This window comes from Enhydra lutris, unplaced genomic scaffold (genome assembly GCF_002288905.1).
Source record: "Enhydra lutris kenyoni isolate GAN:26980312 unplaced genomic scaffold, ASM228890v2 scaffoldscaffold7, whole genome shotgun sequence".
NCBI classification, from domain to species: domain Eukaryota; kingdom Metazoa; phylum Chordata; class Mammalia; order Carnivora; family Mustelidae; genus Enhydra; species Enhydra lutris.
In genome coordinates, this window is record NW_019154091.1 from 40,986,222 (window position 1) to 41,010,916 (window position 24,695).

General features: G+C 38.4%; 1 protein-coding gene across 1 annotated transcript; it reads right to left on the reverse strand.

Moving 5' to 3' along the window:
- Nucleotides 1-23,083: 23,083 nt before the first annotated feature.
- Nucleotides 23,084-23,395, reverse strand: LOC111142192 (histone H4). Its single transcript, XM_022495204.1, has one exon. It carries the CDS (start codon nucleotides 23,393-23,395, stop codon nucleotides 23,084-23,086), a length of 312 nt encoding a protein of 103 aa, XP_022350912.1.
- Between the last annotated feature and the right edge of the window lie 1,300 nt (nucleotides 23,396-24,695).

The window sequence follows — 24,695 nt, forward strand, 5'->3', positions numbered from 1 at the left end:
ACATATTCTTCCTTTCTCCATAATCACACAGCCAAATAGAAAGATAAGATTTTTGATGTGACCCCCTGAAATGGCCCACCTTTCCCTTTCTATTTTTAAAGATTAAATGTTTACTATGAAACTTGAAGTCAACCGCAAGAAAAAATATGGAAAGACCACAAATTCAAGGAAGTTAAAAAACATCCTACTAAGGAATGGAATGGGTTAACCAGGAAATTAAAGAAGAATTTTTAAAAAGATATGGAAGCAAATGAAAATGAAAACACAACAGTACAAAATCTTTGGGGTTCAGCAAAGGTGGTCCTAAGAGGGGAGTATATTGCAGTACAGGCCCACCTCAAGAAGCAGGAAAAGTCTCAAATATACAACCTAACCTTACATTTAAAGGAGATAGAGAAAAAACTTCAAATAAAGCCCAAACCCAGTAGGAGAAGGGAAATAAAGATTAGAGCAGCAATAAATTATAAAGAAACTTAAAAAAACAACAGTAGAGCAGATGAGTTAAACTAGGAACTGGTTCTTTGAAACAGTTTAACAAAACTTTCTTTAAAAAAAAAATCTTTAACAAAAAAATCTTTAAAAAAAAAAAATCTTTAACAAAACTGATAAATCCCTGGTCAGACTTATAAAAAGGAAAAGAGAAAGGACCCAAATAAATAAAATCATGAATGAAAACAGAGAGAGCATAACCAACACCACAGAAATACAGTCAACTATAAGAGAATATTGTGAGCAATTATATGCCAACAGATTAGGCAATTTGGAAGAAATGGATAAATTCCTAGAAACATATAAACTACCAAAACTGAATCAGAAAGAAATTAAAAATCTGAATAGACCTAAAACCAGCAAAGAAATTGAATCAGTACTCAAAAATCTCCCAACAAACAAGACTCCAGGGCCAGATGGCTTCCCAGGGGAATTCTACCAAACATCTAAAGAAAAATTAATACTTATTCTTCTGAAACTCTCTCACAAAACAGAAATGGAAGGAAAACTTCCAAACTCATTCCATGAGGCCAGCATTATTACCTTGATTCCAAAATCAAAGATCCCACTAAAAAGGAGAATTATCATATGGTTTCACTTACTTATGGATCATAAGGAATAACATAGAGGATACTGGGAGTAAGAAAGGAGAAGTGACTTGGGGGAAATCGGAGGGGGAGATGAACCATGAGAGACTGTGGACACTGAGAAACAAACTAAGGGTTTTGGAGGGGAGGAAGATGGGGGGATGGGTGAGCCTGGTGGTGGGTATTAAGGAAGGCACGTATTACATGGAGCACTGGGTGTGGCGCATAAACAATGAATCTTGGAACAATGAAAAAAAATTAAATTAAATTTAAAAAATAAAATAAAAAGTTCGTTTGAATTTAAAAAAAAGGAATTACAGACCATTATCCCTGATGAACATGGATACAAAAATTCTCAACAAGATACTAACTAATCAAATCCAACAGTACATTAAAAGAATCATTCACCACAATCAAGCGGGATTTATTCCGTGCTGCAGGGGTGGTTCAACAGTCACAAATCAGTCAATCAACGTGATACAGCACATTAATAAAAGAAAGGTAAGAACAATATGGACCTCTCAATAGATGCAGAAAAAGCATTTGACAAAATACAGCATCCATTCTTGATAAAAACCCTCAAGAGGGATGCCTGGTGGCACAGTTGCTTAACTATCTGACTCTTGGTTTTGGCTCAGGTTGTGATCTCAGGGTCGTGAGATTGCACTCTCAGGGTCGGGTTCTGCACTCAGTGTGGAGTCTGCTTGGAGTTTCTCTCTCCCTCTCCCTCTGTCCCTCCCTCCACTCAAATACATAAATAAATAAATAAATAAATAATTAAAACAACAACTATAAAAAGCCTCAAGAAAGTAGGGGTATTAGGAAAATATCTCAATATCATAAAGGTCATATACAAAGACCCAAAACTAGTATCATCCTCAATGGGGAAAACCTGACAGCTTTTCCCCTAAGGTCAGGAACAAAACAGTGATGTCCACTCTCACCACTGTGGTTAAACATAATACTCGAAGCCCTAGCCTCAGCAATCAGACAACAAAAAGAAACAAAAGGCATCCCAATCAGCAATAAGAAGTTAAGTATTCATTCTTTACAGGTCACATGATACTCTAATGTAGAAAATCTGAAAGATTACACCAAAAAATTGGTAGAACTGATACAGGAATTCAGGAAAGGTGCAGGACATAAAGTCAATGCACAGAAGTCTGTTGCATTTCTATACAACAGTAATGAAGCAGCAGAAAGAGAATTTAAGTAATCAATCCCACTTATAATTGCACCAAACCCAGTAAGATAACTAGGAATAAACCTAACCAAAGAGGTAAAAGACCTGAACTCTGAAATCAACAGAAAACTTATTTAAGAAATTGAGGAAGACACAAAGAAATGAAAAACCATTTCATGTTTATGGACTAGAAGAACAAATATTGTTAAAACATCTATAGTATCCATCTATAGTATCCAAAGCAATCTACACAGTCAATGCAATCCCTATCAAAATAACACCAGCACTTTTCACAGAGCTAGAACAAATAATTCTAAAATGTGTATGGAACCAGAAAAGACCCAAAATAGCCAAGTCATGTTGAAAAAGAAAATCAAAGCTGGAGGCATCATAATTCTGGACTTCAAGCTGTATTACAAAGCTATAGTCATTAAGACAGTATGGTACTGGTACAAAAACAGACACATAGATCAATGGGACAAAATAGAGAACCCAGGAATGGACCCACAACTGTATGGTCAATTAATCTTCAACAAAGCAGGAAAGAATATCCAACCCATCTGTTCAACAAATGGTGTTGGGAAAATTAAACAGCCACATGCAGAAGAATGAAACCAAACCACCTTCTTACTCCATACACAAAAATAAATTCAAAAGGATGAAAGGCCTAAATGTGAGATAGGAATCCATCAAAATTCTAGAGGCAAACACAGGCAACAACCTCTTTGACCTTGGCCCCAGCAACTTTTTTTTTTTTTAAAGACTTTATTTATTTATTTGACACAGAGAGAGATCACAAGTAGGCAGAGAGACAGTCAGAAAGAGAGGAGGAAGCAGGTTCCCTGCTGATCAGAGAGCCCGATGTGGGCCTCGATCCCAGGACCCTGGGACCATGACCTGAGCCGAAGGTAGAGGCTTTAACCCACTGAGCCACCCAGGCGCCCGGCCCCAGCAACTTCTTACTAGACATGTCTCTAGAGGCAAGGGAAACAAAAGCAAAAATGAACTATTGGAACCTCATCAGGATAAAAAGCTTCTGCACAGCAATGGAAACAATCAACAAAACCAAAAGTCAACCACTGGAAAGGGACAATATATTTGCAAATGACATACTGGATAAAGGGCTAGTATCAATAAAGAACTTATTAAGTCAATCAGAGAAAGAAAATTATCACATGACCTCCCTGATATGAGGAAGTTGAGAGGTAATGTGGGGGGTTTGGGGGTAGGAAAAGAATAAATGAAACAAGATGGCATTGGGAGGGAGACAAGCCATAATAGACTCTTAATCTCACAAAACAAACTGAGGGTTGCCAGGGTGGGTAGGAGGGGTAGGGAGAGGGAGGCAGGGTTATGGACACTGGGGAAGGTATATGCTATGGTGAGTACTGTGAAGTGTGTAAACCTGACGAGTCATAGACCTGTACCCCTGGGGCTAATAATACATTATATGTTAATAAACAACAACAACAAAAAAAACAAAAACCAAAAAACAAAAAGCTTATCAAACACCCCCAAATTTAAAAATCTAGTTAAGAAATGGGCAGAACACATGAACAGGCATTTCTCCAAAGACATACAAATGGCTAACAGACATATGAAAAAATTCTCAACATCACTCATCATCAGTGAAATACAAATCAAAAACACAATGAGATACCACCTCACATCAGTCAGAATGGCTAAAATTAACAAGTCAGGAAACAATAGATGTTAGTGAGAAGGTGAAGAAAGGGGAGCCCTCTTACACTCTTGATGGAATGCAACCTGGTGCAGCTACTCTGGAAAGCAGTATGAGGTTCCTCAAAAAGTTAAAAATAGAACTACCCTATGACTCAGCAATTGCACTACTAGGTATTTATCCAAAGGATACAAACATAGTGATTGGGAGAGGCACATGCACCCCAATGTTTATAGCAACAATGTCCACAATAGCCAAACTATGGAAAAAGCCCAAATGTCCATTGAATGATGAATGGATAAAGATGTGGTACACATATATAATGGAATATTACTCAACCATCAAAAAGAATGAAATCTTGCCATTTGTAAGGATGTGGATAGAACTAGAGTGTATTATGCTAAGTGAAATAAATCAGAGAAAGACAAATGCCATTTCACTCATATTTGGAATTTAAGAAACAAAACAGATGAACATAGGGGAAGGGAAGGAGAAATAAAATAAGATAGAAACAGAGAGGGAGGCAAAGCATAAAAGACTGTTAACTAAAGGGAACAAACAGGGTTGCTGGAAGGAAGGTGGGTTTGAGGTTGGGGTAACTGGGTGATGGGCATAAAGGAGGGTACTTGTAATGAGCACTGGTTGTTATATGCAAATGATGAATCATTAAATTCTACCCCTGAAACTAACACTACACTATATATATATATTAACTAACTTGAATTTAAATAAAATCTTGAAAGAAAAATAAATAAAGATAAATGTTCAAAGATCCCACACCTACACAAATCAAACAAACACATAATTTGCTATCTGGAGGGGCAAATATTATTATTGAATTCTGAGTTTAAAACATTAATGAGTATTTATTTTATAATGTTCACATAACTCAATATCATGTCTTAGGCTTTTAGTTAAAACCTGTGTAATTTTTAAATGTTTCTTTCATTAATCAAGAAAACTTCTAAATCATTCTAAAAGTATGTTCAACTTTTGGTTTTGTTGAAAACTAAAATAAAAAGGAAAAGGAGAGTTGGGAAAATAAAGCTGAAAATACTGACATACCAGTGATCGTATTTCTAATATATGGAATGATTCTTTAAAGCAATTTCAGGGCACCTGGATGGCTTAGTCGGTTGGGTGGCTGCCTTGGGCTCAGGTCATGATCCCAGGACCCTGGCATCGAGTCCTGCTTCGGGCTCCCTGCTCAGCAGGGAGCCTGCTTCTCCCTGTCCTCCTTGCTCCTACTCTCTCACACTATCTCCGTCTGCCTCTCTTTCAAATAGATAATAAATAAAATCTTAAAAAAAAAATTTCAAAAACACTAACATTCCTATTGGAAATAAAAGATAGTAAAACCAAAAATTCACAAAAAAAGAAAATCCAAATGACCTATCAAGATATGAAAGAGTAATCAATCTTTTTAAAATAATTCCTTTCAAAATAATTCTAGTTTCAAAATAATTAATCCAACAAATACTTATTGAGACATATTTTGCAGCTTTTTCAGATGAAAAATCAAAATACCACTTTCAGGTAAAAAAAAAAATGGTAGTTTTAAAAATATGACTATTCAGGGTTGATAAGAGAGTGGAGAAATGAACACTCTACTATCTAAATGGGGGAATTTCCGAAAGGTATAATATTTCTCCATGGCAGGTTAGCCACATATTTCAAAAGTTGGGCATTTTCTTTCACCTAGAAATTCTACCTCTAGGAATATATATTCAAGTAAATAATCAGAGATGTTCATTGGATTTATGTGCAATAATATTTATTGTGGCATTATTTATAGCAGCTCCCAAGGAAACAAGCAAAATGTCAAGCAATGAGAAATTGGTTAAATAAATCATCGTACGTTTATACAATAACTAATAAAAGTCATGTTGTGGGAAAATAGTTAATGACACGGAAAATATTTTTGGCATGCTGACAAGTTTAAAAAGCAAATATTAAAATAATACATATACTCTCAACCTGATTTTCTGACTGCTTATAAATGTTTGAATGTTCTCCTAAATATAAACAAATATAGTTACATGTGAATATAATCTTTACATATAATACTATAACATAAACTAAAATGTTGACAGTGATGACCACTGAGGGCAGGGTTTAGGAGAGTCTTTAAAAATTTGTTTCCTCGTGATTTTTCTATATATTCTGTTGTTTCCCTATGAAATATGCACTGCTTTTATAATAACAAAAAGTTACAAAATTGGATTTTTAAAATTAGGGCCTTGATAACCTGAGAGTCATTTCAGTACGGTATGAGGGTGGAAGATTTTTAAATTTGGGTAAGTAGTGAGTGTGAATTGAAGAAGTGAAGGCAATGCACCTCGGAACAGCTGACATTCAAGTGCAAGAGGGGATCCAAGGATAGATTTAGGGGGAGGTCAAGATGAGGTCAAAGAAAATATATATTCTAGTTATATATATATGTATGTATATATATATATATAATATAGTATTATTAGTAGTAATTATACACACACACACACACATACACACATATATGTTACTAGGATAAAGAGAAAAAGTCTGTGGAGATAAATGTTTGTACACAGATTATGGACCTCTAGAGATGTAGTGTCTCCTTATCCAAAAAAATGGCATTTTTTTTACCTGAAAGTGGTATTTTGCTTTTTCATCTGAACTGAAAAGAAAAGGAAGAATGCAAAATAGTGTGCTAACATACAGTAAAACACATGTAAATATGATGACATGTTAGGTTGTAATAGCCAAGAGTCTCAGAGAGACAGAACTGATAGAATGTATATGTACACACACACACGAAGAAAAATTTATTTTAAGAAACTGGCTTTCATGATTATGCAGACTGACAAGTTCAAAATCTTCAGGGTGGGCCAGCGAACTGGAGACGCGAGAAGAGCTGATGTTTCAGTTCAAGTTCAAAGACCAGTCTGTGGGCAGAATTCATTCTTGCTCTGGGAAGGGCAGCCTTTGTTACCATTAAGACCTTCAAATGATTGCCCACATTATGCGCAAGTCCACTGATTTAAATGCTAATCTCATCAACAAAAAATCACCCTCACAGAAACATCCAAAGTACCACTTGGCCAAATTTCCTGGCCCCATCAAGGTGACACATAAAGTTAATCATCACAGAAGTACTATGAAAAATACAATAGTTCTGCTGGGTAGCAAGACTGTGAGTTTCTCTTAATACTGTCTTTAATTTTGTTACCTTAAAGGTTAACTATAATTTTTTCACAATTAAGTCATACACGCTATTCAAAATTCAGAAGGACTTCAACTTGTATAATGCCTTGTCTTCAACCATATAAGAGATAATTATACTATCTATATGCTATCATTGACTCCTAAAATTTTTATCAAACATCAGTATGTAATAACATTCCTGACCTAATTTGAATATGTCCCATCAACATTTCACGGAGTCGTCATATGTAGTTACACATATATAAGCACATGCAACACTGGTATAAATATGTGCCATTCGTGTCTTTTGGGAAGCAGAAGTCAAGCAGCCTGCTGTAGCCAGAGTGTGACTTACCAATCGGCTGTGGCAACTTGAACAATTTTTCAAGGGACATGAGTCTGACAAACTACAAGAAACAAGAGGGACACTTGCACACAAGCCTTAATGAGGTGTTTTAAGGAACAGACGGAATAACAGATTTTGCTTTGAAAATATAAAGAGGTCCAAAAAGAAGTAAGTATTTGTCCAGGGGCTTAGGGATAAAGAGGAATCAAAAAGATGTTAAAGAGGAACTTAACTGTAATCTCTCTCTGCTTGAGTCACTCATAAGCTAGTCAGAACTCCCAAACCAGAGTCAGACAATGTCATCCCTTATAACTGACATTAAATCCTGAGAGGTATTTTTTTTTAAATATGTGGGTTTTTTTTTTTTAAAGATTTTTCATTTATTTATTTGACAGAGAGAGAGAGATACAAGTAGGCAGAGAGGCAGGCAGGGTGGGGGGAAGCAGGCTCCCCGCTGAGCAGAGAGCCCGATGCGGGGCTTGATCCCAGGACCCTGAGACCATGACCTGAGCAGAAGGCAGAGGCTTAACCCACTGAGCCACTCAGGCGCCCTTAAATCTGTGGGTTTTTAAAAAAAAATATTTTGTTTATTTGTCAGAGAGAGAGAAAGCACAGGCACAAGCAGGGGAAGTGGCAGGCAGAGGGGGAAGCAGGCTCCTTGAGCAGGAAGCCTGATGCAGGACTTGATCCAGAACACTGGGATATGACCTGAGCTAGAAGCAGATGCTTAACTGTCTGAGCTACTCAGGCATCCCAATCCTGAGAGGTATTATTGCCATGTTATATAGATGTAGAAAATGACACTTGAGATTTGTTAAGGAACTTACCCAAAGCAAATACATGTGGCATGATGCTTACTGGAACTTTCCTGTGCCCCACAATTGGTGAAAAGGGACCCCAATGCATTCCAGGTTTTTTATAGTGGGAAGAAAAGTGGAAGTACAAGCCATCCCCTCCCACTCCAAATCTATTGAGCCTTCTCATAGCCAGTCATGGAGGAAGGGAAAGTTGTTTTTTATTCTTTTTTAAAGATGATTTATTTCAGAGAGAGAGAGAGAGAGAGAGAGAAAGAGGAAACGCACTAGCAAGAGGGGCATAGGGAGAGAATCTCAAGCAGACTCCACATTGAGCACAGAGCCTGGCACAGGGCTGGATCTCACCACCATGAGACCATGACCTGAGTCCAAACCAAGAGTCAGCTGCTTAACTAACTATGCCATCCAGGCGCCCCAGAAAGGAAAGTTTTTTATACTGAGTAAGAGATTGAAGCTTTAAATAGATTTGACTTTTAATAACTGGGAGTGACGAAGAAGTAATGGAATCTTTTCAAGATATCATGAAATGAAAAGATAGAGAATGGATGAAGTTTTCACATTTATCTCCTGAATTGAGAACATTCAACAAACCAGTTACATTTTGGGGGTGGGAAATGGAGCAGTTATCCAGGATCTTTCAAGAATCTCCACATGGACATAAATATGTATCCTGGGTTCATCAAAAAATTCTAGACGGAAAATATTTAAAGCTGTATGTATTATGAACAGAAATTACCTGTGGATTATAGTATTTATGAGGACGTCAGAAGATATTGGGTGAATCTTCTTTTGTTGTCCCAGTATTGATAACTAGGGCCCCAGCCATGGCTAAAGAGGCATCACGTACCTCAAATTCCAAAGCATCATCGCGATCAGACATTGCCATTCCAGGCTTACTAAAAAGGAGGCCACCTTAGCTCCACCACCACAAGCCACTGGTTCAGTGGGGAGAGAGGGATAATCACTGTTATGCACTTTCAGTCTGGAGAGGCGTTTTACAGCTCTTTCTTCCTCCTTCCTTAGGGGAGCCTGCAAGAAGGGAATTAATCTCCTGTTCTGGACAGACATCTGCACAGGCAATCAACTTATGTTCTGCCTGCAGCTACCAAAGCAGGAGAAAAGAGAATGGACACAGATGGTAAGGTTGACAGAAGGGATGGCCACAACTTGAAACTTGACCTGATTATCTTCTTTCTCTAACAACTGAATTTAGAAACCACTGCAAAAATTTTACTTCATTATATATTTAAGCAAGATTATTCCCCTGCAGAATTTAAATGTGAATGATTACGTTTAGAATCCTTATCTCCCTTCTGAGTTTTCCCCTATAATTTGGGGACTCTTCTTTTTTTTTTTTTTAAGATTTAATTTATTTATTTGACAGAGAGAGACAGCAAGAGGGAACACAAACAGGGGGAGTGGGAGAGGGAGAAGCAAGTTTCCTGCTAAGCAGGAGTCCAGCATGAGACTTGATTCCAGGACCCTGTGATCATGACCTGAGTGGAAGGCAGATGCTTAAGGACTAAGCCACCAGGTGCTCCCAGGGACTTTTTTTTTCAAAGGGACGGCTGGCATATCTACTTGAGGAAACTAAGTCTGTTCACATTCTTACCCCTTACATGTGAAATGTAAGCTAGGCAAGAAATACAGACAAAGCTATTTTGGTAAGGTATATATAACCTATAGATAGTATCATATATAATAGAGTCCAGTAATGTGAGGGATATATTCTTCCCACTTGTAATATACACATACATATGTATGGATATATGTACTATAGGACCTTTCCATTAATCCTCTAGTCACGGCATGCCTGGGTGGCTCAGCTGGTTGAGCAACTAACTCTTGATTTTGGCCCAGGTGTGATCTCAGGGTCATGGAATCGAGCCCTGCGTCAGACTCCCTGCCCAGTGGGGAGTCTGCCCCCACTCACTCATGCTCTCTTTCTCAAATAAATAAATTTGTTTAGAAAAAAATCTTCTGGTCATATTATGTTTGTGAAATTCATTTCTAACTGAAAATTTTTTAAAATACTGATTTAATTATGAAAATATTCTTGTAGAAAACGTAACAATATTTAAAGATGAAAATTTTAAAAATCATAAACCTCAGGGACTCCTGGGTGGCTCAGTTGGTTAAGCATCTACTTTCAGCTCAGGTCAGGATCCCACGGTCCTGGGATCAAGTACCACATCAGTCTCCCTGCTCAGTGGGGACCTTGCTTCTTCCTCTGCCTCTGCTGATCCCCCCTGCTTATACACTCTGTCTGTCTCTCTCTCCCTCTGACAAATAAATAAAATCTTAAAAAAAATCATAAACCTCTACCCATTAAAAACTACTTAACATGTTGGTAAAGGGAAAGACTGATTGTACTATTTTACTATATCAATATTATGCAGTTTTATATCCCACTTTGAAATTCTTACTTATATACATATTTGTGCTTATGAATAAAAGACGTGAAAATAAATGTTTATGAATGTAGAATACTATCTATAGCAATAATAGCTCTGGGGTGGTAACATAAGATGCATGAAAAATAATAGGTTTCTAGGTCAAAAAAGAGACCTTAGAAATCGAGTGATATTTAAAATATTTAACAAATGGCTATGAGAAAATCATTGACCAATCAGAACTGACATCAGACACAAACAACTGGTTTGTCTCCACACTCATGTGTCTGTGTTACTCATGCACAAGAGAAGACAAAAGCCTTGAGAAGCCAAATAATCAAAGGTCACACTGATATTTGTCAACAAAACTATGATTACCATCTAAGACTAATTTCCCAACCAGGGTTTTTCCTACTACATCAAGTTGTTTCCCTATATGAAAGCTTTTTGAAATATATAAGGTGCTATTTAGGTACATTCTAATTAATATTATGAACATGGAAATTAGTATCCAGGCTCCAAGGTGCTATTAGGCAAAGCAGTGTACATGTTTTTAAGAAAGTGTTTTTCATAAAGAAATCTGAAAATCCATATGGCTTTTATTATAGGTATATTATATACACCTAATATATAGTATATATTATTATATAGCTATAATTTATTTATTCTGTATTCTATAATTATTTATAATAAATTTATAATCATTTATAATTACATATAAATTATATACATATATAAATTATATACATATATGTATTCTGTAATTATTTATAATAAATTTATAATCATTTATAATTACATATAAATTATATACATATATAAATTATATACATATATAAATTATATACATATATAAATTATTTATAATAAATAATTATGTTCTATAATTATTTATTCTATATTCTATAATTTATTCTATATAAATTCTTGTTGAAGGCGATACTCTTCAACTTTTTGTACACATTTAGTATTGCATAGTAATGTTATGTAAAATTTCAATTATAACTGGTCATGTCATGAATAAAATACATTTTTCAAAGTTCTCTGTAAATTCATCTTGACTTAATATTTAAGTCAAATATTTAAAGATTTAAATATTAAATCTTTAAATAGTTAAAAAATATTTAGCAAACTCTTTCTTTCCTTTCTAATTAAATACAAGCTAATTCATTCTTATACGTACCTGTGAATTTTTCCACTTGCAAGTATAGTGCAGGGGTTTATTTACTGTATTGCCAGAATACCTAACCTGATAGGAGCAAACCTGATGCATTTTCAGGTAACAGTTCAAAGACTGTATTCATTGGACAAAGTTGATCGAACCCTGCTTTGTACAGAGCATTCTGCTAGGTGCTCAGTATAAAGAGGAAACAAAGTTAGGTCATCCTTGTCCAACTGGAGCTTAAGGTCTAGGACATTAAAAAACAAACTAACTAGCTGACAGCAAAACTCTGAAATACTATGCACATTGCCTAAAGTATCAGAGCTTTAGAGAACTTTCATCACAAACATTCTCCAGTCAACATCATTCTAGAAGGACACATGTTCCAGTCATTTAATATTATCTTCCCAGGCAAATGCATAATAATTGTCCCTCTGCAAAACTATTAGAAAACACTGTAAAGGAAGTAGGAGGTGCTATCTGGGGGAGTTGAGTGGTAAATACTTCCTGTGTTTGTTGATGAATTTATCAAACAGAAGTGGACGTTTGAAACCATAAGGGGAATACTGTTGGGAGAGCTCTATGAGAGTTGTCACGGACTCTACTCTTTTGAAATTGAGTCAATTCCACCATCGTTTAATGGTATTGTAAAGAGTAGTTTATTTTCTATTAACTAGGGTAACCAGGGAGAGCACTGATAGCCTTAGTTAGGTGCTTTTCTTTATGGTCCATAACACTGTTTCTCCTCTTCATACTATCTGACACACTGCATTATATTTTCTCACTTCCTTGTTTGTATCTCCCACTAACTAGACTTATATTCTGTGAAGGCAGCCAACATTTGTTTTGTTCACCATTGTGTATCATTATTTCTTCAATACCTAATGTGGTCTGGCACAGATTAAGGGCTTGGTATGTATTTACTCAATGAATGGATGGATGGACAGTATTGCGTGGACTCTGACTCCCAAGAGAATAGGGAACATACATGTATCCCCAGCATCTAGCATGTTACCTGGAACTTCATAGGTATTCCATAAAAGTTCCAACTTGAAATGATAGAGTTGTTCAAGCTCCTTCAGATCAAAGATTTCGAGGTTGCTGGAACCTAACAGTACATGTTATCAGTTTCCAGGTAGTTGAGCAAGTACATTGTCCTACAAAAGATAAAAGTCAGAGCAAACTTAAGTTAAGGTCTGTGATAACAGTTTTTTGAAACTGTGAGATAAAGCTATATCTGGTGTTAAAAACAAAAGTTTAAATCTGCCTCAGTTCTCTTCATTTCATGAAATCTGGATGGGGAAAAATTACTCCCAAAGATTTATGGTTTTCCATCTAACAGATCTTTTTGCAATTTCATTCTCCTGCATATAAATATTCTGTATATTAAATGAACAATAAAAGGCTAACATAATTTTCAGTTGAAGGTCACACTGCAGGGTTGTTAAAGGAAAACACAAACTTTAACAGTTATACCGGGAAGAATTTCATATAGAATAGCTCAAGACAAACATGTACATTTAAGAAGCTTGCGTTTTCTTATTTTAAGGAACGAAATCAGTATAAATTATATCTAAATTAACTAGTCTCTCTGTGAGGCCATTTACTCTTTGTGCTGCTTAAATTATTGCATATATATGTTCTGCACTCCCCTCTCCTTTATTTTACTGAAAAGATAATGAATACTGTAAATTCAAAGCACATGGCCCATGCCCACAATTCCCCCCACCCCACTTTTCTCCCCTCCCTTCCTCCCTTTCTTCCCTTCCTTCCCCCTCTTTCTTTCTATTTAGGGAGTGTGTGTGCATAAGCACATGCGATTGGGAGTGGAGGAGGAGCAGAGGGAGGGACAGAATCTTAACCAGGTTCCATGCCCAGTACAGAGCCTGAGGTGGGACTCGATCTCACTACCCTGAGATCATGACCCAAACTGAAATCAAGAGTCGGATGCTCAACTGACTAAGCCACCCAGGCGCCCCTCAATACACTTTCTTATTAACAGAATCTTATTTTTTGTTCAAGTATCAAGTGTCCCTGAGCAAGACAATAGATAGGATGCCTTATAGCTCCAGATGTAAATCTTAATTAGGATAAGAAAAACGACTCAATTCCCTTTATCTATGATTGACTTAATCTTTGACAATAAATGAAAATATTCCTCCCTTACCCCCTTTTCACATATTCATTACTTCAAGGATTACTTATTGAGTGCTTACTATGTACCAGATTAAATCAGTGAAACTCTGGTTGCAGATTTTATAGCTGCCCCATCCCAAGCGTTTGATATAACCAAAACTCTGTTAACTAGGGACTCCATGAAGTAATGAAACACTTAGCTGAATGATTTTTTTAAAGATTTTATTTTATTTGTCAGACAGAGAGAGAGAGAGCATAAGTAGGGGGATCAGCTGGCAGAGGGAAAAGCAAGCTCCTGATACAGGACTCGATCCCAGGACCCCTGGATCATGACCTCAACCAAAGGCAGATGCTTAACTAATTATTTCTTTTTAAGCAGGCCCCACTCCCAGCATGCAGCTCAATACAAGACTTGAACTCAAGACCCTGAGATTAAGGGGCGCCTGGGTGGCTCAGTGGGTTAAAGCCTCTGCCTTCGGCTCAGGTCATGATCTCAGGGTCCTGGGATTGAGCCCCGCATCGGGCTCTCTGCAAATTATATACATATATAAATTATTTATAATAAATAATTATGTTCTATAATTATTTATTCTATATTCTATAATTTATTCTATATAAATTCTTGTTGAAGGCGATACTCTTCAACTTTTTGTACACATTTAGTATTGCATAGTAATGTTATGTAAAATTTCAATTATAACTGGTCATGTCATGAATAAAATACATTTTTCAAAGTTCTCTGTAAATTCATCTTGACTTAATATTTAAGTCAAATATTTAAAGATTTAAATATTAAATCTTTAAATAGTTAAAAAATATTTAGCAAACTCTTTCTTTCCTTTCTAATTAAATACAAGCTAATTCATTCTTATACGTACCTGTGAATTTTTCCACTTGCAAGTATAGTGCAGGGGTTTATTTACTGTATTGCCAGAATACCTAACCTGATAGGAGCAAACCTGATGCATTTTCAGGTAACAGTTCAAAGACTGTATTCATTGGACAAAGTTGATCGAACCCTGCTTTGTACAGAGCATTCTGCTAGGTGCTCAGTATAAAGAGGAAACAAAGTTAGGTCATCCTTGTCCAACTGGAGCTTAAGGTCTAGGACATTAAAAAACAAACTAACTAGCTGACAGCAAAACTCTGAAATACTATGCACATTGCCTAAAGTATCAGAGCTTTAGAGAACTTTCATCACAAACATTCTCCAGTCAACATCATTCTAGAAGGACACATGTTCCAGTCATTTAATATTATCTTCCCAGGCAAATGCATAATAATTGTCCCTCTGCAAAACTATTAGAAAACACTGTAAAGGAAGTAGGAGGTGCTATCTGGGGGAGTTGAGTGGTAAATACTTCCTGTGTTTGTTGATGAATTTATCAAACAGAAGTGGACGTTTGAAACCATAAGGGGAATACTGTTGGGAGAGCTCTATGAGAGTTGTCACGGACTCTACTCTTTTGAAATTGAGTCAATTCCACCATCGTTTAATGGTATTGTAAAGAGTAGTTTATTTTCTATTAACTAGGGTAACCAGGGAGAGCACTGATAGCCTTAGTTAGGTGCTTTTCTTTATGGTCCATAACACTGTTTCTCCTCTTCATACTATCTGACACACTGCATTATATTTTCTCACTTCCTTGTTTGTATCTCCCACTAACTAGACTTATATTCTGTGAAGGCAGCCAACATTTGTTTTGTTCACCATTGTGTATCATTATTTCTTCAATACCTAATGTGGTCTGGCACAGATTAAGGGCTTGGTATGTATTTACTCAATGAATGGATGGATGGACAGTATTGCGTGGACTCTGACTCCCAAGAGAATAGGGAACATACATGTATCCCCAGCATCTAGCATGTTACCTGGAACTTCATAGGTATTCCATAAAAGTTCCAACTTGAAATGATAGAGTTGTTCAAGCTCCTTCAGATCAAAGATTTCGAGGTTGCTGGAACCTAACAGTACATGTTATCAGTTTCCAGGTAGTTGAGCAAGTACATTGTCCTACAAAAGATAAAAGTCAGAGCAAACTTAAGTTAAGGTCTGTGATAACAGTTTTTTGAAACTGTGAGATAAAGCTATATCTGGTGTTAAAAACAAAAGTTTAAATCTGCCTCAGTTCTCTTCATTTCATGAAATCTGGATGGGGAAAAATTACTCCCAAAGATTTATGGTTTTCCATCTAACAGATCTTTTTGCAATTTCATTCTCCTGCATATAAATATTCTGTATATTAAATGAACAATAAAAGGCTAACATAATTTTCAGTTGAAGGTCACACTGCAGGGTTGTTAAAGGAAAACACAAACTTTAACAGTTATACCGGGAAGAATTTCATATAGAATAGCTCAAGACAAACATGTACATTTAAGAAGCTTGCGTTTTCTTATTTTAAGGAACGAAATCAGTATAAATTATATCTAAATTAACTAGTCTCTCTGTGAGGCCATTTACTCTTTGTGCTGCTTAAATTATTGCATATATATGTTCTGCACTCCCCTCTCCTTTATTTTACTGAAAAGATAATGAATACTGTAAATTCAAAGCACATGGCCCATGCCCACAATTCCCCCCACCCCACTTTTCTCCCCTCCCTTCCTCCCTTTCTTCCCTTCCTTCCCCCTCTTTCTTTCTATTTAGGGAGTGTGTGTGCATAAGCACATGCGATTGGGAGTGGAGGAGGAGCAGAGGGAGGGACAGAATCTTAACCAGGTTCCATGCCCAGTACAGAGCCTGAGGTGGGACTCGATCTCACTACCCTGAGATCATGACCCAAACTGAAATCAAGAGTCGGATGCTCAACTGACTAAGCCACCCAGGCGCCCCTCAATACACTTTCTTATTAACAGAATCTTATTTTTTGTTCAAGTATCAAGTGTCCCTGAGCAAGACAATAGATAGGATGCCTTATAGCTCCAGATGTAAATCTTAATTAGGATAAGAAAAACGACTCAATTCCCTTTATCTATGATTGACTTAATCTTTGACAATAAATGAAAATATTCCTCCCTTACCCCCTTTTCACATATTCATTACTTCAAGGATTACTTATTGAGTGCTTACTATGTACCAGATTAAATCAGTGAAACTCTGGTTGCAGATTTTATAGCTGCCCCATCCCAAGCGTTTGATATAACCAAAACTCTGTTAACTAGGGACTCCATGAAGTAATGAAACACTTAGCTGAATGATTTTTTTAAAGATTTTATTTTATTTGTCAGACAGAGAGAGAGAGAGCATAAGTAGGGGGATCAGCTGGCAGAGGGAAAAGCAAGCTCCTGATACAGGACTCGATCCCAGGACCCCTGGATCATGACCTCAACCAAAGGCAGATGCTTAACTAATTATTTCTTTTTAAGCAGGCCCCACTCCCAGCATGCAGCTCAATACAAGACTTGAACTCAAGACCCTGAGATTAAGGGGCGCCTGGGTGGCTCAGTGGGTTAAAGCCTCTGCCTTCGGCTCAGGTCATGATCTCAGGGTCCTGGGATTGAGCCCCGCATCGGGCTCTCTGCTCTGCAAGGAGCCTGCTTCCCTCTCTCTCTCTGCCTGCCTCTCTGCCTACTTGTGACCTCTCTCTGTCAAATAAATAAATAAAATCTTTAAAAAAAAAAAAAAAAGACCCTGAGATTAAGACCTGAGCTGATCAAGAGTCAGACACCTAACTGACTAAGCCACACAGGTGTCCCCTGAATGATTCTTTGTAGAATGATCTTGAAAAAAATTACTCATCTTGGGTAGGAGAAATAAAGCCATGCGATGCCTAACAAAACTCTGTACCAAATAATTTAAGTTTATTTTTCTAATGTTGTAAGCCAAATTGTTCTTATAATTTTATTGCCCCTGAATTATAGGTGTAGCTTTTTATACATTACCTAAATAATCAAAATAGTTAAAATGGGGAGTCATTTTAATTAGTGTATTAAGAATTAGAAATTTTTAATTTTTTAATTTTAATGTTTTTAATTTTTAAGAATTAGAAATATTTTAATTAGTGTATTAAGGGCTGCAGATGCCAAACAGCACTTGAGGTAAGGTTCATACAAATTTTATGTTCATAAAAATTTAACTAATTGAAATTCAACTTAATTGATACGTAAGGGACCAAAAAAGGGGGGGTGTCAAAATAGTTATTCATATTGATTAAAGGTATAGCCCATAGAGAAAGTATGGCGGTCATACCAAAAATACCAAATCACACATGACCAAATTATATGAAATAAATATTATTTAAAATGAGGATAAATTGACAGAAACAAAAATATAGCAGGAGGCAACACAATATCATCAGGTACAATATACACTGAGTATACAAAAACAGAGATCCAGATTGTATTTTTGGAATATAATTAATAATTAACAATGTTGAACAGGGGCTCCTGGGTGGCTCAGTCAGTTAAGCCTCTGCCTTTGACTCAGGTCATGATCCCAGAGTCCTCGGATGGGGTGTTTTTTTGTTCTTTTTTTTTTTTTTAAGATTTTCTTTATTTATTTGACAGAGATCACAAGTAGGCAGAAAGACAGGTAGAGACGGGTAAGAGTGGGGGGAGCAGGCTCCCTGCTTAGTAGAAAGCCCAATGCACAGCTCAATCCCAGGACCCTGAGATCATGACCTGAGCCAAAGGCAGAGGCTTAACCCACTAAGCCACCCAAGCACCCCCAAAAAATTCAAGTTTTTAAAAGGATAAATTGACTAATTTTTTTCTTTGAAGAAGCTAATATATGCCAGACTTCTGAAAAATATAACCAGAAGACAACACAAAATTCAAAATAAGAAAGGTAGACAAGGTTTTTAATATTAGAATATGATATGTGTATAATTTTCTAATTTTTTAATAAAATATATAGCTTTATAGGAAACAAATTACGAAAACTAACTCAAGAAAAAGTAGAAAGTCTAAATAGACAAAAGTAAAAATGTGAAAGAATCAGAAAATGTAACCAAAACAAAACTTTCAGGGCAGGACTTCAAGGCAAATAGTTTACTAATTCAAGGATCAGCTAACTGTTATGGTATATAATCTTTTCAGAAAATAGAAATGTTTGGAAAACAACTCAATTTACTTTGTTACCATATTATCAAATATACAAATAGACAATTTTCCCAAAACATTAATAAGTGCCTGTGTCTATTCAAATTCTAGATCAGAGAGCTATTTGAGGGGTACAGATCTGAGTGATTCCTGCTCTCAAGGAGTTCAGAGACTGGTGAGGGAAGACATATAAAATCAAATGTTATTGTTAGCAAAATCCACTGCAAGTAGTTTGGCAAACTACACAGTCTGAATGAACTTTCTAGCACAAATGTTGCATTACAGTGGTCCCAGGAAAATCTTCAAAGGGCAAAAAATTAAAAAATAGAGAAATTACAACTGAAAGCAAGGGATAAGCAAGCATAAAATTTAGGACGGTAAATAATAAGTCTTGGGGCTCCTATAAGGATGTGAAGTGGGATCTAAGACTCTCCCATCAAGCCGAGATACTCTCGAGGGGTCAGAAGTTGATAGAAGCATCTGGCCCAAAGGCGAAGCAACTGTCAATTTTCTTTGGAGGGCAACATGCTCCATTAGTTCCTCAGGGCTCCCACAGATGGTAATCGAGCATGTATTAGTTCAGAATAAAAATTCGCCAAATGAAGGCTTAAGTTTTCATGTGTGTCAGCAGAAGAACCAAACACTGGATGTAGACCACCCTAAGTTTATATTGTGTTTATCAGTTCATTCTGATTGCCAAATCCGATTTCACCATAATATAACTCATCCACTTTCTTGTCAACATGCATTTGGCTTCTTTGTTTTTGCTACTTTGAACAGTTTTTTTTTTTTTTTTTAAAGACTTCATTTATTCATTGTGAGAGAGAGACAGACAGAGAGAATGAGCTGGGGGTGGGGCGTAGAGTGGAGAGGGAGAAGCAGACTCCCTGCTGAGCTGGGAGCCTGATGTGGGTTCAATCCCAGGACCTGGAGATCATGACCTAAACTGAAGGCAGATGCTTAACCATCTGAGCCACCCAAGTGCCCAGCTACTCTGAACAGTTCTAAGGTAAACCTTAGCAAACATGGGTCCTCATATATGTGGGCAATAATCTCCCTTAGGTAAACACCCAGAAGTGGAACTGCTGGGTCAGCATCTATGTGCATCTATCTTTAAGTTTACAAGATAATGACAACCTTTTTGTTTCAAAAATAGTTGAATGTGTATTCTTACTAGCAATTTAAGAGATTTCGTGCAGCACTTGCTATTGTCACTTTGTTTTTACCAATCTAGCGAGTGCACAATTACATTTCATTGTGGTCTTGGTTTGATCGACTGATTGATCGACTAATCAAGCTGAACATCTCTTTTTGTACTTATTGGCCATGTTGCTCCCCTCTCTCTTGTCTACTTTTGTATTGGTTTGGACTTGGTTTCAGTTTTTATCCAACTGTTGACCCAGTCCATTGCACTATTCTGGGACCACAGGACAAATTAAACATCCAACATTAGGAGGTCCCCAGTACAGCATGCCTGGAAACTACTGTGGCATTTGTTCACGATGTTTGTTCTCTAAACTTGGTGTGACCTCCCCTTCTCCGATGGACCTTCAGCTCAGAACAACTACCATCTGATCTTTGAAGATAGCCCAAATCTGACAAAAATCTGTTCTGTACACCAATAGCACTTAAATCATAGGCCTCCATTAGGATAAACCACATGTGTACAACAACCCAGATGATGTTATCCTCCCTCTCTACTTGGAAAACAGAAGCTTCTCGATAGCAGGGACTATGCTTATTTATCTCAGAATCTTCAAGAGTTAACGTAGTTGGAACAAATGAGGCATTAAATGTTCAAAAATCAGAAGAGATGACTTTGCTAATTTCAAAAGTGTTCCATTCACACTGTTAAGAGAGAGCCATTACCAAGATTTAAATTCTTTAACAAACATTTGTAGTAAGGCATTAGTCAATCAGTCAATCTCAGTTCCAATTTCAGATACATTATTGTGTTCTCAATCATGTGACCCAGTTTAGGTTTGGAAAACATGATTACTTTAGGACTGGATACTACTACCATGGGACTTAAACAGACAAATATAAATATTTCCTGTGCTCAAATAAGTTGGTTACAATTTATAAGCAGCATAAAACATGAACAAAAATAGCTATGTTATAAGGGCGGATATAAATTGTATTATGCAGCTAGGAAGAATTGAGGCCGTCACCAAAAATACAAGCTAAATAAATAAATAAATAAAACAACCAATTCCTTGTAAAATAAATACTTAAGGAATAGATATATTGAACTGCCATATAAATACTTATTTCCATGCTCCACTGGGGTCCTAATCTTCATCCTTAAATTTTAAAAAGGATTTTACTTATTTATTTGAGAGAGAAAGAAAGCACAAGAGGTCGAGGAGGGGCAGAGGGAGAGGGAGAAACTCCCAGCTGAGCGGGGAGCTGGATGGGGTGCTCAGTCCCAAGACCCCCAGATCATGACCTGAGCCAAAGGCAGACACTTAACCCACTGAGCCACCCAGAAATCCCCTCAATAATTTGATTCATATTAGATTGGAGATTTGATAGGTACATTATCCATCTATTCAAATTCACACTCAACAAATAGAGAGGCACAAAGGTGTGCCAGATTTTGCTCTCTTAAGTCACTTTTTGCACTTCGATTAAAGAAAGTAGAGCTTCTGGGACTCAGTGCCCTAAAAATTTAATTAATACCGGAATCACCAACACACTTCAGTCTTTAAGGACTAGAGAGAAGTACTTACAACTAAAATATCAGAAAGTAGGGCCAAGAGGCCTCTATGGCAGAAGCAGAGTCATAAATGGGTTAAGGTCAAAGGGTGAGGGATCCAACAGGGTTGGGATCAAATCCTGCCTCCAGTTCGTACACCCCCGCCCCCCCATTATCAGTTTCCTCATCTGTAAAACAGTAATAACAATACTTCATAAATTTGCCGGAAAATCAAACGCAGTAACCGAACACAAAGTGCCAAAGCGCCTGACTCCCAATAAACAGTATAATGCCAGCCTCCGCTAAGGAACACTAGAAATGTTTCAAACTCGGTCTCAAGCTCGGTTCCCGCGGCGCCCCACGGGCGGCCCCTGCAGGACCGCACCGCGCCGGGTCCCCCTGTGTCCCGCCACCTGGGCAAAGCGCCCTCAAACTTGGCCGTGCCTGGCTCCGGGTGCCAGGCCGCCGCGCTGAAATCACGGAGCAGGAAGACCCGCGACCACACAGCTTTCTGGCCCACGCCATTTGCGCGGAATTTATTAGAACGCGGCCCTCCACTCATCTCCCTCCTCCAGCCGCACCGGCAGCTCAGAGAAGGGCCTTTACTCCTAAGCCAGGGCTTATCTCCCGGCTGCTACCGGGTCACACGACACTGACTCCTGAGCAGCAGCAGGATGCTGCCCCGCGCGCCTGGCCGCACTGCAGGCACCTCCGTGGTCAGCGAAAGTTCGAGCAACCCTGCCAGGTACTCGGGCCGGGACGCCCACCCGCCAGGTGTTGCGCATACCCAGTAGAGCCGCGGCCGCGAGCTAGGCCCCGCCTTCGAAATCGCCCGCGCTCTGCCGCCTCCAATAGGCGTCGGGACTTGGTCCCCTCCTACTCAGACGTCAGCAAAGAAAGAAAATACTCACACTCTGCGGCACTCCGGAGCGCCACTAGGACAGCACCTAGCGCTTTCGCGCCATCCCACTCCCGCGTTCTCCGGGGACCGGTCTACCGTGGGGAGCGGCCCCCTCTGACGCGCGGCCCTCCGAGCCAATCGGAGGCAGTACCAGCCAGCCCTAATTTGCATAGAAGCTTCTCCATATAGGCTTGGGGACAGAAGGCCGGGTTGCTTAGTAGCCGTTCGCTCTTACACACATCTCTTACTGCACAAGGAACCCGAAATCAAGACGAAAGCCCAGTTTCTATGCCCCAAGCCCGCCACCCGCAGACCGGAGCCACCCGCCAGGGCAGGGCTTCCTCGGACCCCTTTATCCGCACCTAGGTCCCATTCACACGGTATATAAAGTGTTGGCTCTTTTCTTGACGTTCTGGGGGCCCTTAAAAGGGCCTTTATGAGTTCGAAATGAAGCCGCAGAAACTGCTCAGCCGCCGAAGCCGTACAAGGTGCGGCCCTGGCGTTTCAGCGCGTACACCACGTCCATGGCGGTGACCGTCTTGCGCTTGGCGTGCTCGGTGTAAGTCACCGCATCGCGGATCACGTTCTCCAGAAAGACTTTTAGGACTCCCCGGGTCTCCTCATAGATGAGCCCAGAAATGCGCTTGACACCACCTCGGCGGGCGAGCCGGCGGATGGCAGGCTTCGTGATGCCCTGGATGTTATCCCGGAGGACTTTCCGGTGCCGCTTGGCGCCTCCCTTTCCCAGCCCTTTGCCACCTTTCCCGCGACCAGACATCTTCTTAATACAGGGCGAGATCCAAACCTCAGAACAAGCAGGTACAGACGCTAGGCGTGGAGACCAGGGCTTATATGTCCTGTTGCGGACCTGTTTGAAAACCTCAAGAAAATGGGCGGAGCTCTAGGCCTCAGGAGGCTTTTGTCTTTCCTCCAATGGTGAGTGAAGGAGCCTTAATCAGAACAAGACAGATTTTTGTTGTTTGCTTTCTTGGAAATACTTTTTATTTTCGCCATAAAATTGAGGAAAGAGTCAATGGAATTTATACTGCGTTTTCTCAGTGCTCAGTACAAATCCCCTCCCTCCTTCCCATCTCCCCTCACCCCCATATCGCGCGCGCGAATTTTAATTGTTTATTTTTCAAAAGGAATGCTTCCTTTAACAATACCATTCCTAGACTAATAGGAAAATAAATAGTAACCAGAAATGCGTTACATCTTGTTATATTTCAAAGCAGTTGTTTTACACCTTTTCTTCTTCAGTCACTAGTGGGGGGAGAGGACATTTTAAATAATAGCTCTTTTTTTCTCTTTCGTGACGCCTCGCAAAGAAAGAATTAAAATTCTTCCACAAAGTCTAACCTTACCCCTTCCTCCCGTCTCCCAGACTTTTCCCTTTCAGAGGTTCTTGCCTCATGTAGCACTCCCAACCCGGCGTATCTTTGCTTTTCAACCAAATAATTATTTCTATGGTTTTTTAGTTGAAATATCGTAAATTTCTTCTTATTGCATTCAAACCTGAGGTTCTCACATCTCCCACTTAGAAATTCAAAGTTCTTAAAATATGAGATGCCACGACGGTAGCTTTAAAAGGTGATTTGTACTGCAAATCGCCCATCAGGAGGCTCTCAATCCTTTCTTGAGAATCCCTGAACAAGAATGAAACTTTCAGTAATGTCACTGCTCTAGAATGCAGGACTGTCTCTCTTCCCAAACGGTTTATTGCAATAAAAAGTAACAGTATTTAGAGGATGATTCAAAATTCTTATTTTAGTAAATTGTGCTCCCTGTCCCGAATCTTCAAAGATAAGCCTTTCCAGGAAAAGCTTTATAGTAAATATCTGTCTGTGTCTAAATGCTTATAATTTACCCATTCTTACCCATTTGCATAACACAGAAAGTACTTTTTATTGTTAAAGATAAATTAAAAGTGCCCTCAGAAGGGTGCCTGGGTCTCTCAGTCAGTTAAGCCTCCCACTCTTGTTTTCAGCTAGGTCATGATCTCAGGGTCCTGAGATTGAGACCCAGCATGCCCCCCACCCCCAATCTGCTTGTCCCTCTTCCCTCCCCTTCTCCTCCAC